This window comes from Serinus canaria, chromosome 2 (assembly GCF_022539315.1).
Source record: "Serinus canaria isolate serCan28SL12 chromosome 2, serCan2020, whole genome shotgun sequence".
Classification (NCBI taxonomy): domain Eukaryota; kingdom Metazoa; phylum Chordata; class Aves; order Passeriformes; family Fringillidae; genus Serinus; species Serinus canaria.
In genome coordinates this window covers 90391810-90406049 of record NC_066315.1, presented here as the reverse complement: position 1 = coordinate 90406049, position 14240 = coordinate 90391810, and the positions used below count along the sequence as shown (strand labels likewise).

At 40.0% G+C, this 14240-nt stretch overlaps 1 protein-coding gene across 1 annotated transcript in view; it reads right to left on the bottom strand.

The window, feature by feature from the left end:
- LOC103815611 (gamma-aminobutyric acid type B receptor subunit 2) overlaps window positions 1-14240 on the bottom strand; it is a 159272-nt gene that overhangs the window by 9130 nt on the left and 135902 nt on the right. Inside the window, exons 9-11 of the mRNA XM_050971023.1 lie at window positions 10710-10892; window positions 8634-8763; window positions 86-203 (exon numbers count right to left, since the gene is read on the bottom strand). Of these exons, the coding sequence (XP_050826980.1) occupies window positions 86-203; window positions 8634-8763; window positions 10710-10892 (431 nt within the window). The remainder of the gene's footprint in view (window positions 1-85; window positions 204-8633; window positions 8764-10709; window positions 10893-14240) is intronic.

Here is a 14240-nt window from a genome sequence, read left to right as displayed (position 1 = left end):
AATGCATGAAAAGGAAATACAGGCTTTGATGAAATGTAATAATTTAAATTAATGTCTTGTCAGTAAGGTAATGATGGATACTTACTGTTCTGGAGAGTTGATGTCTTCTATGGCATCTTTGCTTGTTCTGGAAGGGTCTGATGAACCCCACTGTGCTGGTGGATTTTGATCAAGATGATTTTTCAAAATGGCTTTCTCACCATCTGGATGGACAACACATTGAAATTTACTTTACTGTGACCAAGTGACCATTTAAAAATAGTTTCATATTAACTTTTTCCACATATCCATAATGCCACAAAGTCAACTCATACTACCTATATTCCAGCCTAGTCTCAAGTTTTGCTGTGAGAATTTGGTACTCCTCTGTTTTGGATGATGTGTTTCTCCATAGGAACCATCACGAAGAAACAGAGAAGTGACAGAAGTGACATCATGCTCTCTCATCTAGTCTTGGGCTATGTGAAAAAAAATGTAACTAAACTGTTCTTGCAGTTAAAAATTGTAACCTTTTCATAAACCCTCCTTCTTAAGACTTTTCCTAGAAAAACTGTAATTTCATTGATGTGCAAACCTTGATACTCTTATGATCACACAGGAAATTAAGTGCTGTCATTTGCCTGTCTGCTACTGCCATCATTTTCAGCATGGAAGCATGATTCATATCAGTTGCACTGGACCACAGGCTGTCTGCAGCCAGGACAGCTAATGATGTCATCACACTTTTTTCTTTTCTGCATAGTGATAACAAAACAGATCATCATCCTTGTTTCTCCTGGGTGTCCTGGGTGTCCCTGGCTAGCTGTGCTGAAGCCCATGGCATCATTCCCCCTGAAAAACATGGGCAAACACAGCCATTTTAAGACCCTTTCTGTTCCTGCCTGCTCTTTCAAAGTCTCTTTCTGTGGTAAGCCAAATAAAATCACACAGAAAGCATCTGAATAATGAGGGCAGTTCACAGTTTTCATAAATAATTACAGAGAGCTCCAAATCCATCACCAGCAGTTGTTTGCCACACAGACAGAGCAGCAGTGATTGCCGCAGGCATTGAGGCAGCCTGGAAGAGGAGTCTGAGGTAAATTCTTGAAGAGGGTACTGGAGAATTTGAACATAAGAGTGGGTATGAAGGGGAAAATCAGGAAAGGGTGAAGAAAAAAAGAAAATGGCATGAAAAAGCTGGTACATTTTGAAGGGTGAAGCTGCTTTTCTGTTATCCTCATGTTCAGAAGCCCTAAATAATGCTCAGCTCCCAGCATGCTAGGAATATATATGTTGTCAACAGGCACTGGGGGGAAAAAACAAGCAGCAGAAACACAAACTGAAGAAAGATGCTGGAAGCATAAATGTTTTGAGGAAAAACTCCAGCATCTATAACTGCCCTCCCAGCCAGGTCATCCCTGGCATTATTTGATAGCATTCATTTCCTGCTGTGAAAAACCTAACAAGCAAGCAGCAGCCGAGTGTGTAGGTGAGGAGACAACAATGTGCAGACATGGAGATCACTACAGCTCAGAAGAGGAGACAAGATTTTTCACTGATGTTGCATTGAAGAGAAGAATCTGGGTGAGAAAGGAGGTGACCAGAACACAGGAAGCTGCTTTGGCTGGGGCAAAAAAATGTCAGTAGAAGAGAGCTAAGGAATTCAGTTGTAACAAGAAGTGTGTTTAAAATGAAGAGGTGGCAGCATTCACTGCTGGTTTAGATGTGAATGGAGCACAGCAAAGAGTCAAATCTGACAGTGGTTAAGATAAGCAGTGAGGTCTATCATCTCAGGGCAGCCTGAAGCTTGCTGGTGTGGCACTTGCTGTCACAAGAGTTCAGTTTTTATTTTCTGTACATTGTATTTCATTGTATATCAAGTTCGACATTTGCATAAACATCTTGTGATGTCTATAAACAGACATGTAGAAAAGAACACTTTTTACTTCTGTGATTAAAACCAACATTCAGTCCTGAGCTGATCTAAGCTGACAATGGAAACTGCTGACTTTTTGATATAGAACGAAGTAAAAATTTGATTAACCCTTGTAATTTGGGATGGAAAAGCTCTAAATTATTTTAGTGTTCCAACTCCTTTTGCCAAAATAAGCAGTTTAAGATTTTTAAAAGCCACTAAAGATGTAATTCTTCATCAAATGATTGGAAAATGCAACTGTTGCTGTTTGGGAGCAACAGTTATGTCATTTAATATGATAATCTGTGTTGTACACACTAAAGGAGTTTCATGTACTTTCAGCTGTGCAGTGAGAGAGAAAGAGAAGGAGGTGGTCCTTGTCAAAAAGGTGGAGGATTTAGTTTAGAGTAGAGCAGAAATCATACATTCTCTTCCTACTCACCTCTCAACACCAACTGCCCATATATCACCGTGTGTTATTCTTAATAGACTCTTTTCTACCACTCTTGCAGATGACGTGCCCTTAATACACTGAATAAATTTCTGCATACAAGGCTAACAAATGCAAGTTGTACAGTACAGAATAAAATGCAGACAAAATACAGACACTTTTTTCCCCTTTTTCATTTGCTTCTTTCAAAATTAAAAAACCCAAAAAGTAATTCTAATTTGTTAAGCATTTTGGGAGAGGAGTTGTTAGGTTTTTATTTTGCAGCTATGGAAACTAGAATATCTTTATTTTTCATTTACCTTTAATTTAAATAATGAAGAGCAAGATTCTCACTTAGTCATATGCTTCTGGGAGCTAGAGCTTAAAGAAAAAACACTATTGCCATATGCACTTGAAAAACTTAAGGGTTTAGAAAACTAGTTTTATCTATGTGAACAACAGAAAGCAGTGGTAAACATTTGATTTCCCAGTTTCCCCTGGAAAGTGCCACAGTGTTTTGATACTTCCCCACCCTCTCTCCTCTTCTGTCCATTAAGTGTGCTGGCTGGAAAATGCCCTTCCTTCTCAGGGCACTGTGTGCTGCTGCAGATTCTAGCCTGTAAGTTGCACCGGGATGATGTAACTACCTTTTAAATTGGAATTACATTAGCCACAAGCACCTTCTAAATAATTTCCACCTTTGTAGACCTCAAACCGGAACTCAGGAGTCGGGATAAGTGACGCCTGAGCGCTTTCCATTCAAAAAGCTGTCGGGAGAAAAGACAAATACATCCCAAGGGGCTCACAGAGCGCTTGGTGATGGGCTCATTATAACACAAAGCTCACTGCCAGTGGTCGGGGAGAGCCAGAAGGCTTGAGCTTGGGACCTTTGCCTACCCGTAGCAAAAAACCAGCTTCCATTTACAAAGCTCTGAGCTGCAAGAGCACACCTTGCAGCAGGCTGCTGAGGGGCTCAGTGAGGAGGTCACTGCTCCCAGCTGCTCTCCTCTCCCTCTGCCAGGGGTCACCCATAATCACTCTCCAACTTCGTGCTGCCAAAATTACCTGGGCAGGCTCAAATGCGCCAGGCATATTAACAACCCTCACTCAGCTGCAGGCAGAATGCACCAGGTGACTGATGATGCTTCAATTTCTTCCAAGAGTTTAGAAAACATATTTTTTTTTAAACTAGGTGCTTGTTTGGTTGATGTTTGTACACTGCAGCTTTATTGAACATATTCATCATTATGCTTTAATGGCAATATTCCTCTGATGGCTTAGAACTGGATGACAGAACTACTCTTCATCCAATATCTTACAATTCTACTATTATTTCTCTTTGCTAGAAAACATATATTATGCTCCACGAAGAAGCAAGTGTGGTTTAACAAGGACTTATAAGATCTGCCCGACATTGCTGATTTACTAAAGAGTTCAGGAAACTTTAAAACTAGGGGCAGATTTTGAAAACCTGCTGTAATTTTTCCCAGTCTGTTGTTTGGACTGTGAAACATGATTAGCCAGTCTCTGTTTTTCAAGTAAATAGAATGTTAAGAAAGTAAACTATAGAATGTTAAGAAAGGAAAAATTAAAACGATCACATCTTCTGCTGGTAATCAGAAAAAAGTTCTCCTGAAGTAAGCACTCTGCACAGATAATCTAAATAATAGCTTCTGATAATTGTGTTTTCAGAGGAAGATTTTTTAAAAAGAAAAGCCAGCAAGATTCTGCTCTGATATATACTACTTTAAATCAGAAGAAATTCCCTTTACTACAGATTAATCTCTGTGCAAGAAAGGACTGGTTCTGAACTTCTGATAGGTTGGTCTCCCTGTTGCAACAGAAACAAGCTCCAATTTCGGGATTGAATCCATTTGTTAGGCTTCATAGAAACTAGCATACATATCTCAATACATCTCTATAAAGAAAGGAATTACATCTTTGCTTCAGAACAGCATCCCTTTAAAAGAGTTATTTCTGAAAGCCCTCACCTTTGAATCTCTTTTTCAATCTCAACTTTAATGCTTGAATTGCATGAACTTCATAGAAATAATACTTCCCTCATCCATCACAGATGAGCTCTGTTTTGCTTTGCATTTGTGAGCAACATGCCTTTGAAATCTGTTTTTCTTTGAACTGCTTTTACATGGGGGAAAACTAACACCAGGAAACATCGGAGTGGGGTGACAAGTGACAGTATGTAGGCATATCTGACATGTAAATGAATGCTCCCCATTTACAGCAATGAGGAGACTGCCTCCTGGCTTAAAAACAGACAAGGTTTTCTGAGCTAGGAAGGGTGCCTGCAGAGAGAGAACCTGCAAAAAGGGTTTGCTCATAACAGGGGACTGTGGCAAGGCTGTCTCCTGCTTCTTCTGTACATCCCATAGAATGGCTGTCACTCCTCAATTTCCCTAATATGCTGCTCTGAAATGTACTGGCCAAAGTAGAAATAGAGGGACATTCATCTGCAAGACTTCTTCTGAGCTTTGCTTTACATGAAATTCTTTCAATCCACGATTTTATGAATTATGTCACATGGAAATAACTTCATGTATTAACATGTCAAAAAGAAGTCAAGTAGAGTAAGATAGTAAGATTCCAAGTGTAGCAAAATTATCTAGCATCCCCTTTCCCCCCCCATTCCTTTACATAGCATCACAGCTGAGGCACTTGTCCTCCTTTTTCCCAAATGTCAGCCTGGCAAACGCAACCGTGCCTCCAAGCCTGACTCTTCTTGCTGAATGGCTCTGTCTCTTACAGAGGTGACCTGAGCCAAGCGCTGGCCTCCCCCACACCCCATCCCTGCCTCAATCCCAGGCTATAATGTGGCTCTGCCACTCCAGCAAGGCCACCAGATCCCACAAATGCCAGGGGAGAAGTTAGTGTTGCACTGTGCACAGAGCTGAGGTCACTAGCAGGCACAGTGACTCAAAGTCATCTGAGGAATGTAGGAAATGAAATTAAGGGGATGCCCTTTTAAATCCAGCATTTGCAGTTTCAGAGCCATAGTCTGTGGAGCATGCTAAAAACTGCTTGACCACACAAAGCTATGTAGCAGTGCAGTGAAAAAGCCTGCATTAAAAGAAAGCAATCAAGCCATAAACCACAAATCACATTTTCCTAATTGCTTTTCTTACATAGCCAATTGCTGTGGATGTCTCAGGGACATCATGCATTTGTGAACAAGAGTTGAGTGTCTCAGATAATATCTCTCTTTAAATGAGATGCACTGAAGTGTGATGTGAAGAAGGAGTCCCTGTGCCAGCAAAGAGCTCCTGGGATACACCAGGAGCTGTTGCTGTTAATAACTAAGCAGGAATCCCAAAGTTATGAAACGCTGCCTGAGGTCAGGCAGATATAGGAGTTCACAGCTGTATCTACCTATTTTGGCTAAAGTAATTTAACTTTAGTATCTTAAATCCCTATGTTTGATGTAAATGAAGGTAGTGGAGAAAGAAGAGATGAATCAAATAACCTCCTCTGGCACTTGGCTATAGGAATAAGAATTTTTAACTCTGGGCAATTTTTACAGATCAGAGGCTTACTGAAGTGTACTGTGACATTAAAGTTTGATTAGGGCTTGTTTGAGCTGCATTGCCTAAATCCCATGTTATGATCTGCTCTGTGAAGAGCAGTGCCCTGAGTTTGTGTAAGCAATAGCATTGGGGTTACCCTACATGGCATTCTCCCTGTGAGCTCCTCCAGAACAGCAAGGTCTTTTATGAAAACAATTCACATAGAAGTGAACAACAAACGAATGTGGCAAATTATCTGCTATGATTTTTAGCTCTAAGTCAGCTGCTATTTTGAGCCTCTCGCTTCTTCTGTCCTATTCCCGCTCTCCCAGCTCACATTTTTCACAAGATCAAGGAAGGTACAAACCTCATCATCACCTTTAAACTAATATTGGACTGGCTTCCCCAGTTGCACAGCAGGGATGAGAGAGATGGTCACTTCTAGGTCACGCTAATAGATTATTTACAATTCTGAAGCTTCTCTCGAGTACCACCAGGGATGCATGATTTCAAGTTTCTGTACTTTCCTTTACTGAAAGCTCATGAAATGCATAGCTACAGAAAGCATAGTTGTGTCACTCAGAGTTAGCTTTCCTGTAGCCGTAAGGGCCAGAATTTTTTTAAGTACCATTTAAGTGGTGTCTGTTTGAATCTGCAGAGAATCAGCAGTGACTCAGCAGCATGAATTCTCCAAAGCCTTGTTATTTTGATTGGAACAGCAAATTTATATTAAGCACATAGGTTTACTATTGGGAGTGGGTGCAGTGAGAGAAACAGACAGAAGATTCAGAAGTAGATAAGGGACAGGGAAATGTGGAAAGATAAGAGGCAGAAGAAAGGGAATTGGAGGGACAAGAAAAGGCTAGCAAGGGTTGCTTATCGCAGTGGCTCAGAGCTTGGAAGTATGAATATTTAGTGTCACTTGTGCCAGAATCAGTATACACTACAATATGCATGCATGGAGTATTTGCCACCAGGTGTGGGACCAAGCTTCAAACACCTTCTGCAAATTGGGATCCACATCTTCCTCATTCTCAGGTGAATGGATACTCTCATCTTTCCATATAAATTTTGACAAGGGAAAGCATCTTTCTCCACCTGTCCCACCTTTTGTGTGGAACTTTATGTGGTAGGTCCATCAAGAAAATTGTGTCCAGCAACTTCTGTATGCAGAATATCTACCCTGTAAATCCCAACATCACATAGTTCCAAGCTTCTCTGGACATTAAGACTCCATGCTTACAGATGATTTTAATTATGTATCCACAGCAGAAATGTAAAAGCTAGGCTGCTGTACTGGGTGAAAATTAGGAACAAAGATAATCTTGGATGCTGTTGCTTAAAGCAGCAGTTAGGCATCAATGTCTTTTGTAGACATAGCCACAAGTAAGTGCAGAAAGGTTATATTTTATCCTTGATTTCTTTGCCAGCCTCCTACTGCTAATGGAGTGTATCTTGCTGTGGGAAGCATTCATCCTAAATTTATACCCAGTGTATTTCTTGAGAATAATTTTTTGATTCTCATACCCAGACTCAGATGGGCATTTGGCACAATGCAGTGTATCTTTTCTGCTTGAAATATTATTCATGATTTATCATTTTTCCTGGAGCATCTGACATGAGAGGAACATTCTATGTGTTCCTTTCAAAGTGCCTCATCCCACTCACTGATGTTAGTTCTTGCTCCTGATCTCAGCCCAATAATCACACGCCTCCAGCAGCTATTTACGTTTTCCTTTTCCTCCTTTCCCCTCTTCAGCTTTTTTTTTTTACTTTTAAAAAGGACACTGGGAACACTCCCTTTTTCTTCTTTTTGCCATAAGTTATACAACCCAGTGAATATACCCAGGCTAAAACAAAAAGCTCAAGAAAAAGTAACCTTATCCAGCAGAAATTTCAATATACTTCAAAAACATATATGAACTGTTGCCGTGGCTGTAAAATTGTTCTTCAAATATATTCACAAGAGTAACTTCTGTCCCACATAATCAAGCCTATGGTGCCACATCAATAAGAAGCCTGAGCCTTGCTGTATAACAAACATGCAAATATACAAGTTCCAAACACAGAGCAACCATTTTGTCACACACTATAGTAATAGTCAGCTGTACAGAGCTATTTGCCAGAAATCACAAATTACATCCATTCTACAGTCAGATATGGAAAGTGGGTGTCCTGGCTTCCACTTTTATTGCACTATGCACCAGATTTTATTGCTTCCCAAAAAGCAAAATGGCTCTAATGGAAGAAATTCTCTTGCATGTATTTCTTCAGGGAGCGATGCAAGAGACACAGGAGAAACAACTTAGGAATGTTACAGTTGTCATTAAATCCTTTTTTATCAGTTCCTAGGGAAGAAATTTCATACATGAGTGGCTTCAATTCTGCATTTAGAATCCAAACCAGCACTGAAATATTTACATGCTTCTCTTTTATGTGCTTGATAGCAGTGTCCAAAAGCAGGATTTCAGCATCCTAGTCAGGCAAGCACATATTAAACTGGGCTTAAAATTCTGTGGCTTTCCTCTCTCCATGCAGCGCAAAAAACTTGGCTTCTGAACACAAGTACACTTCTTAAAGTTTCCCACTTCCCCATGTGTATTACAATAGAAGATGTGTATACAGAAATAACTACTCAGTGGGTACCATGAAACTTATTATGTGAATCTGCATACTCTCAGTAATTCAATCAAAATATTTAAACTGTCTTACCAAGGTTTGAGTGCTCTGAAGCCAATTCAATTCAAATGTTTGACACTTTAAGCTACTAATGGATTTTACTGACACCCACCTTTGCCGTCTGTGAAGTTCCGTATACTAAGAATGTCATTAAGGTCCTGATAGTGGTTTTGCTTAATGTATGTTGTTTTCTCAGGAGTGTCCTGAAGTTGCATTGTGACCTCTTCCAAGTCTTTGTCCAGCTGCAAAACAGAGTACAAACCCTTCAAAATTCACGAGTCCTTGCTTCAGGTATCTGCACTGAGGCACAGCTTTCTATAATTACGATGGAAGGCAGGTGGTAATGCAATTACTACACTGTGACAAATAAAGTTTTCTTATAGCACTACTACACTATCTCTAAAAATAATGCCACGAGTGCCAAATTGTGTTCAACTGTGACATTGCACACAAGGCATAGGAGAGGAATAAGCTTAAGTAGTTGACAGTAGAAGCAATTCAGGTATAGTGACAAATGAGAAAGATACGGGCATAAGAAAGCCCTGTCTGAAAACTTCTGAAGTATTTATTTTCTATGTGCAAAATTGTGGCATACAAAGCTATAACCATTTCATCCATCAAATGTTGAACATACAGGAGAATACAAGGGAGCTATGGCATGTCCAGTCATGAGAGTGACTGCAGTCAACTCTACCAGGAATGCACTTTCAGCACTGAGCCAAGCACAGTGTGCTCTCCTCAGACTCTGACTTGGATTCAGTTGTCTACAGACCCAATAGAAAATTGCAAGAAACAAGCTTCCTAATCCTCTTTGAGAATGATTGTGCAAGGTGAAGTGCCCAGAGTACACCCCACTCACTACCAGCTTAACTGAATTTTAAAAGTGCTGAATTTAGATGTATGTTTTTCCTTATAGAACTGGGGCGCAGCAACTCAAACTAGATGAGCCAGAGATGTAGCTGCTAGCCATTGTAGGGCATGTTCCAAATCCCCTTGACAATGAAACTGATTTGGACCCACTGGTTCTGAGAATTCAATCTATTTAAGCAAAGTCCAAAAGGAATAGTCAGGGCCCTGCAAGCAGTAATGTGGCTGCCCTGATCAGCCTTACCTGTGCTCACCATCATGAGCCTTGAGAGGCACAGGATGAGAGTTTGTGCTAGGCAGTGTAGTAGGAAAAAAACTACAGTAGAGTAAAAGAACAGAAATAGCCACCAGGCAGTTAGGCCTTCATTAAAAATTTCAAGGCTCTCACATGAAAGGGACTTGGCAAAGCTGAACTAATTTTCTTTAACAAGGCAGATATAACTTTTACTTTTGGACTCTTTGGTCACCTGAGTAAATACTTTATAGTTACATAGGCAACTGTCATTAAGATCTGGGCAAAGAAATAATTGTTGCAATAAAATAGTTTTTCTTCAAGGTATAAGAATACAGACTGGCTAAGAACAGATTGATTTCTTTATGATATAATCAGTTATGATTATCTTGTCCTAAAAATTGGGCAGTCTTCAAGACTGGTTTGTCATCATTTCAGGTCTACTGAGCAAGGATGGACATAACTATAAATGTACATGCTGTAGCTGTTATGTAATTCATGTACTCCATGTACTCAGCCTTTCCCTCAGTAGGCACTGAAGAAATCACCACCTTTGTGTCAAAAGAGTCAGCTCACACATTCATAAAGGTATCTTCCTACCTTAAGAAAATATGTAATTCTGTTTCATGGAAGACGTAAAAATATGTCTGGCAAGTTTTTGAGCAAACTCTCAGAAAGGCTGAGAAATAACAGCAACAGCAGCCTCAGAACTCAACCATAAACAGGAACAAAGACAGCCCTTAAGTGCCCCTGGGGCTGCAGATCTCTGTTACGCTTGCTTGTAAAGGTTACACTTCTGGAGCTGTGGAGCTCAGCATGTCCATGTGAACCAGCAGGGTAATTGGCCTGTCACAAATAAATAGGGCAAGTTTAATCCCATTTTGCTAAGGCACATTTTCATTTTATCACTCCTGCCACGTGTTTGCTGGACTAGTTAGCAATCCATACAAATTGCCTCTTTCCTATTATTTCAATGGGAAAAGCTAAGTTTTTTCTCCAAAAAGTAGTCAGCATTTAAGCAGATTGCAGAATTGCAACAAAAAACAATGAAAAATGAAGTGCCTAGGCAGTAAACACAGTAAAGGATACCTCAGTGATTTTCATTCTCAAGCGGTGGTTCTCTGACTGCAATCCTTCTAGTCGAGATGTGCTGGCCTGATTGACGCTGGTGACTGATGTCGATGTTTTTGAATCTTCTTTCTTTTGATTTTGAGTGAACTGAAAACGTCTGTTCTGTGTGGCTGCATCTGGATTTGTTCGCAGTGTGATGAGCTGAAAGGTTGAAAAGCCTTAAGAAATCTTGTTTTGTTTTTGCAGCTATTTATTTTGTATCTCAAAATACTGAAAGGTGAACCAAGCGCTCCTTTTTGATTTTCAAGTATAAAACTCTGGAAAGTGAGCTCTGCTTGCCATGTGCACTACTTGAGATGATTTCTGAATAACTTTATAGAATAGGCTGAATGAAAATGATTATGAGAAGGGAAGCATTCAAAAAATTAGGAAAAAACTCATTCAAAAGACATTTATCTGGGTTTTAAATGTATTAAAATATATTTTAATATTCTATCATATGTATCTTTCTCCTTCATTGTTATGTTTATACTTTCAAAGGGTATATTCCTTCTTCAAGAAAAATACAGTCCACCAAACCCTCCTCTTCCCAAGCACAGCTTCATCTGAAATTTCTCCTTTCCTACTGTTATAAGTAACATTCAAGCAGTGAGAGACATGAAGCAGGAGTATTAACAGAAAGAACTCATGGGAGATTGCACTCTGGAGATAACAGAAACTTAATTAGTTTTTAGCAACCCAAAATGAATCAAATCCGTTCAAAAAAATTAAATAAGCCACTTAGAAAAAGGTTAACCTTAAACATATTTAATTTAGGCAAATATAAGTAAAATTTAACACTCAGTGACAATGTGAAAATATCACCTCGACATGAGGAGAGAAAGCTACTGCTGTTTGGCAGCGAGGAGAGAGATTCTCAAATTACTCTAGAGAATACAAAATTTATGTTACTTGCCAAGCAGCATGCAATTTATATTTGTATACAGACAAAGCTGAAGGAGCTCCCTGCCCTGAGAGGATAGGCATGGAATCATAAATCCAAAGGTGTTGAGTTGTCTGAAAAGAGAGAATGGGCAATCATTTTGTATGCACAGCCCGGCCAGATTTTGTGGTATAGCTGCATTTTGGAATTGATTCCTCTTACTCTTGAGAGCATGGAACTGTTCTGCAGCTCCAGTGGCACAAAGTAAGGCCCTAAATTCTGATCAACAGAGATCTGACTTCTCAGGATGAAGAATGTGATCCCTGGCATGTATTTACAGACCAAGGCTGCAGATCGGGATGATGCTCACAAATAATACATTTTATTTTTCAGGTGGTAAAGTAGATGGAGAAGGTGAAGGTGCCCTGTGTCTTCTTCACCTTAGTCTTTACTGGTGAAACTTGCCTTCAAAAATTCCAGACCTCTAAAGTAATTGAATACATCAAGTTCATCCAACCTGACAAGCTGTATGCCTGAGGATTAAGGGAACTGGTCCATGTCATGATGAGACCACTCTCAATTACTTTTGGAAGATGATGTTGATTTTGAGCAGTTTTTGAGGATTATAAGAGAGGAAATGTCACAGCTGAGTTCAGGAGATGTGACAGAAGAATTTGGGGAAAAGCCTCCTTGCCACCTTCACCTCAGTCTGGGGGGTATGCTGCAGCAAATCCTCTGGGGAACCATTTCCAAACATATTAAGAGCAAGAATGTGATTAGAAGCATTCATTGTTGATTTATGAAAGTGAAATCCTGCCTGAAAAACCTGATTTATAGCTGTCTTCAGTGAGATGCCTGGGCTGGTAGATGAGGATAGAGAGTTATTTTTCTTGACTTAAGCAAAGATTTAACACTGTCTCCCAGAGCATCCTCAAAGTTAAACTGATAAAGTGACTGGGCAAGGAACCACTGAAGTGGATTCAAATTGGGCTGAACTGACATATTCAGAGGCTTGTGGTAGCCAGTCACTAATGCTGCTCCTCACTCTGGAAGGAAATGGGTCTGGGCCAAAAAGGATCTCCTAAAGCTAGGCAAAGGGAAGTACTAAGTCCTGTCCTCGAGGAGAAATAAACCCCAAGCACCTACCCAAAGAGCTCGAGGGCTGTTTGACTGGAAAGTACCTTTCCAGGAAAGGCACTGGAAATTGTGGTGGAACATGAGCCAACAGTACCCCGGGCCAGCAGAGGTGATCCTTCATTTCTACTCCCCCTGGGTGAGAGCACACTTGGGGTGTTGCGTCCAGGTTTGGGCTGCCCAGAAAAGAGAGAGAGAGAGGTGTAGTAAAGAAAGCCCAGAGAAGGCCCACAGAGATGCCAAAGAAGGTCCCAGCCCTTATGATACAAGTAGAGACTGATTATTTAGCCCTGAGATGGAAGACATTGAGGGGGTATGGCATTTTTCATGTGTATTCAATATATGATGGAAGAGAGTAGAGGATGGAGCCAGATTCTTCTCAATGACCTGCCAGGAAAGGGAGGGAGACACAAGCTGAAAACCCAGAATTTTCACTTAAAGATCAGAAAAAACTTTTCTTATTGTCAATGTGCTCAAATGCTGGTAGAGAAACTCAGAGGAATTGGGAATTATTTATCTGGAAGTAACCAAGACCCAACTGCTTAAGGCCTTGGGTATCTTGCTGTAGCTGAGCCTTCCTAAAGGGAAGTGTCTTCACTCTCACAATTTTTTGTTTCAAATCAGGATGGTTGTAATGACTGATGTGTCAAAGTCCTAGACCAAAAACTACATGAAAATGAAGTTAAATGTGAAGAATGGCAATTACAAGGCTTCTTAAAGCAGCAGGCAGAAGCGTTACAAGATAAAAGTTCTGCAATTTGATGTGGTCTAAGTTCAAACTGAATATAAGATGGAAGTATTGCCACTGAATCATCTTCACCTGGGAGTTTATAGCTAAAAATTGGGTGTTTAGCAACAGGGACATGGTTTAATGAATTCATTCACATGGAATGAATTCATGGACTAGATTAAAAAGTTCATGGGCAACATTGTTGGCTTATGCTGTATGAAGAATGAGGTTAGATGAGCTTTAAATTTTTTTTTCCTACCATATAGTCAGTGAAACTTTTATCTTGCTATCTTATATCTGTGCAGTTTCAATTTTCACAAAGGGTCAACACTGAATATCCACAGAGCCAATTGCAAATAGGCATAAAATGCTACCAACACAGAAAAGGGATGTTTTAATCCCTAGAACTGATTTTGCCTTGTTGCTCTGCAGGAAACTGGATCAGAATTAATGTGTTAGTGCCATTACAGCCAGAAATCTTATGCACTTGCTGGGCAGCTACAAGTGAGCCCGTTGTTCTGTCTCAAAATGGATGGAGTAGAAAAATGGAAGGACATGGAAGCATCATAAACATGGAGAAGCTTGTGACAATTACTTCATGAAGAGAGAATGCATATCAGGATTTTTTCTTTTAAAGAAGGGAAAAGTATGTTGAAAGGCACTACAGACATCTTGGACCTTTAAAAGATAGTTAGACATTTCAGTTAATTTCTAACAGGAAAAATATACATAACAGGTGTTTGAATTCTGCAGAAAATTTCTA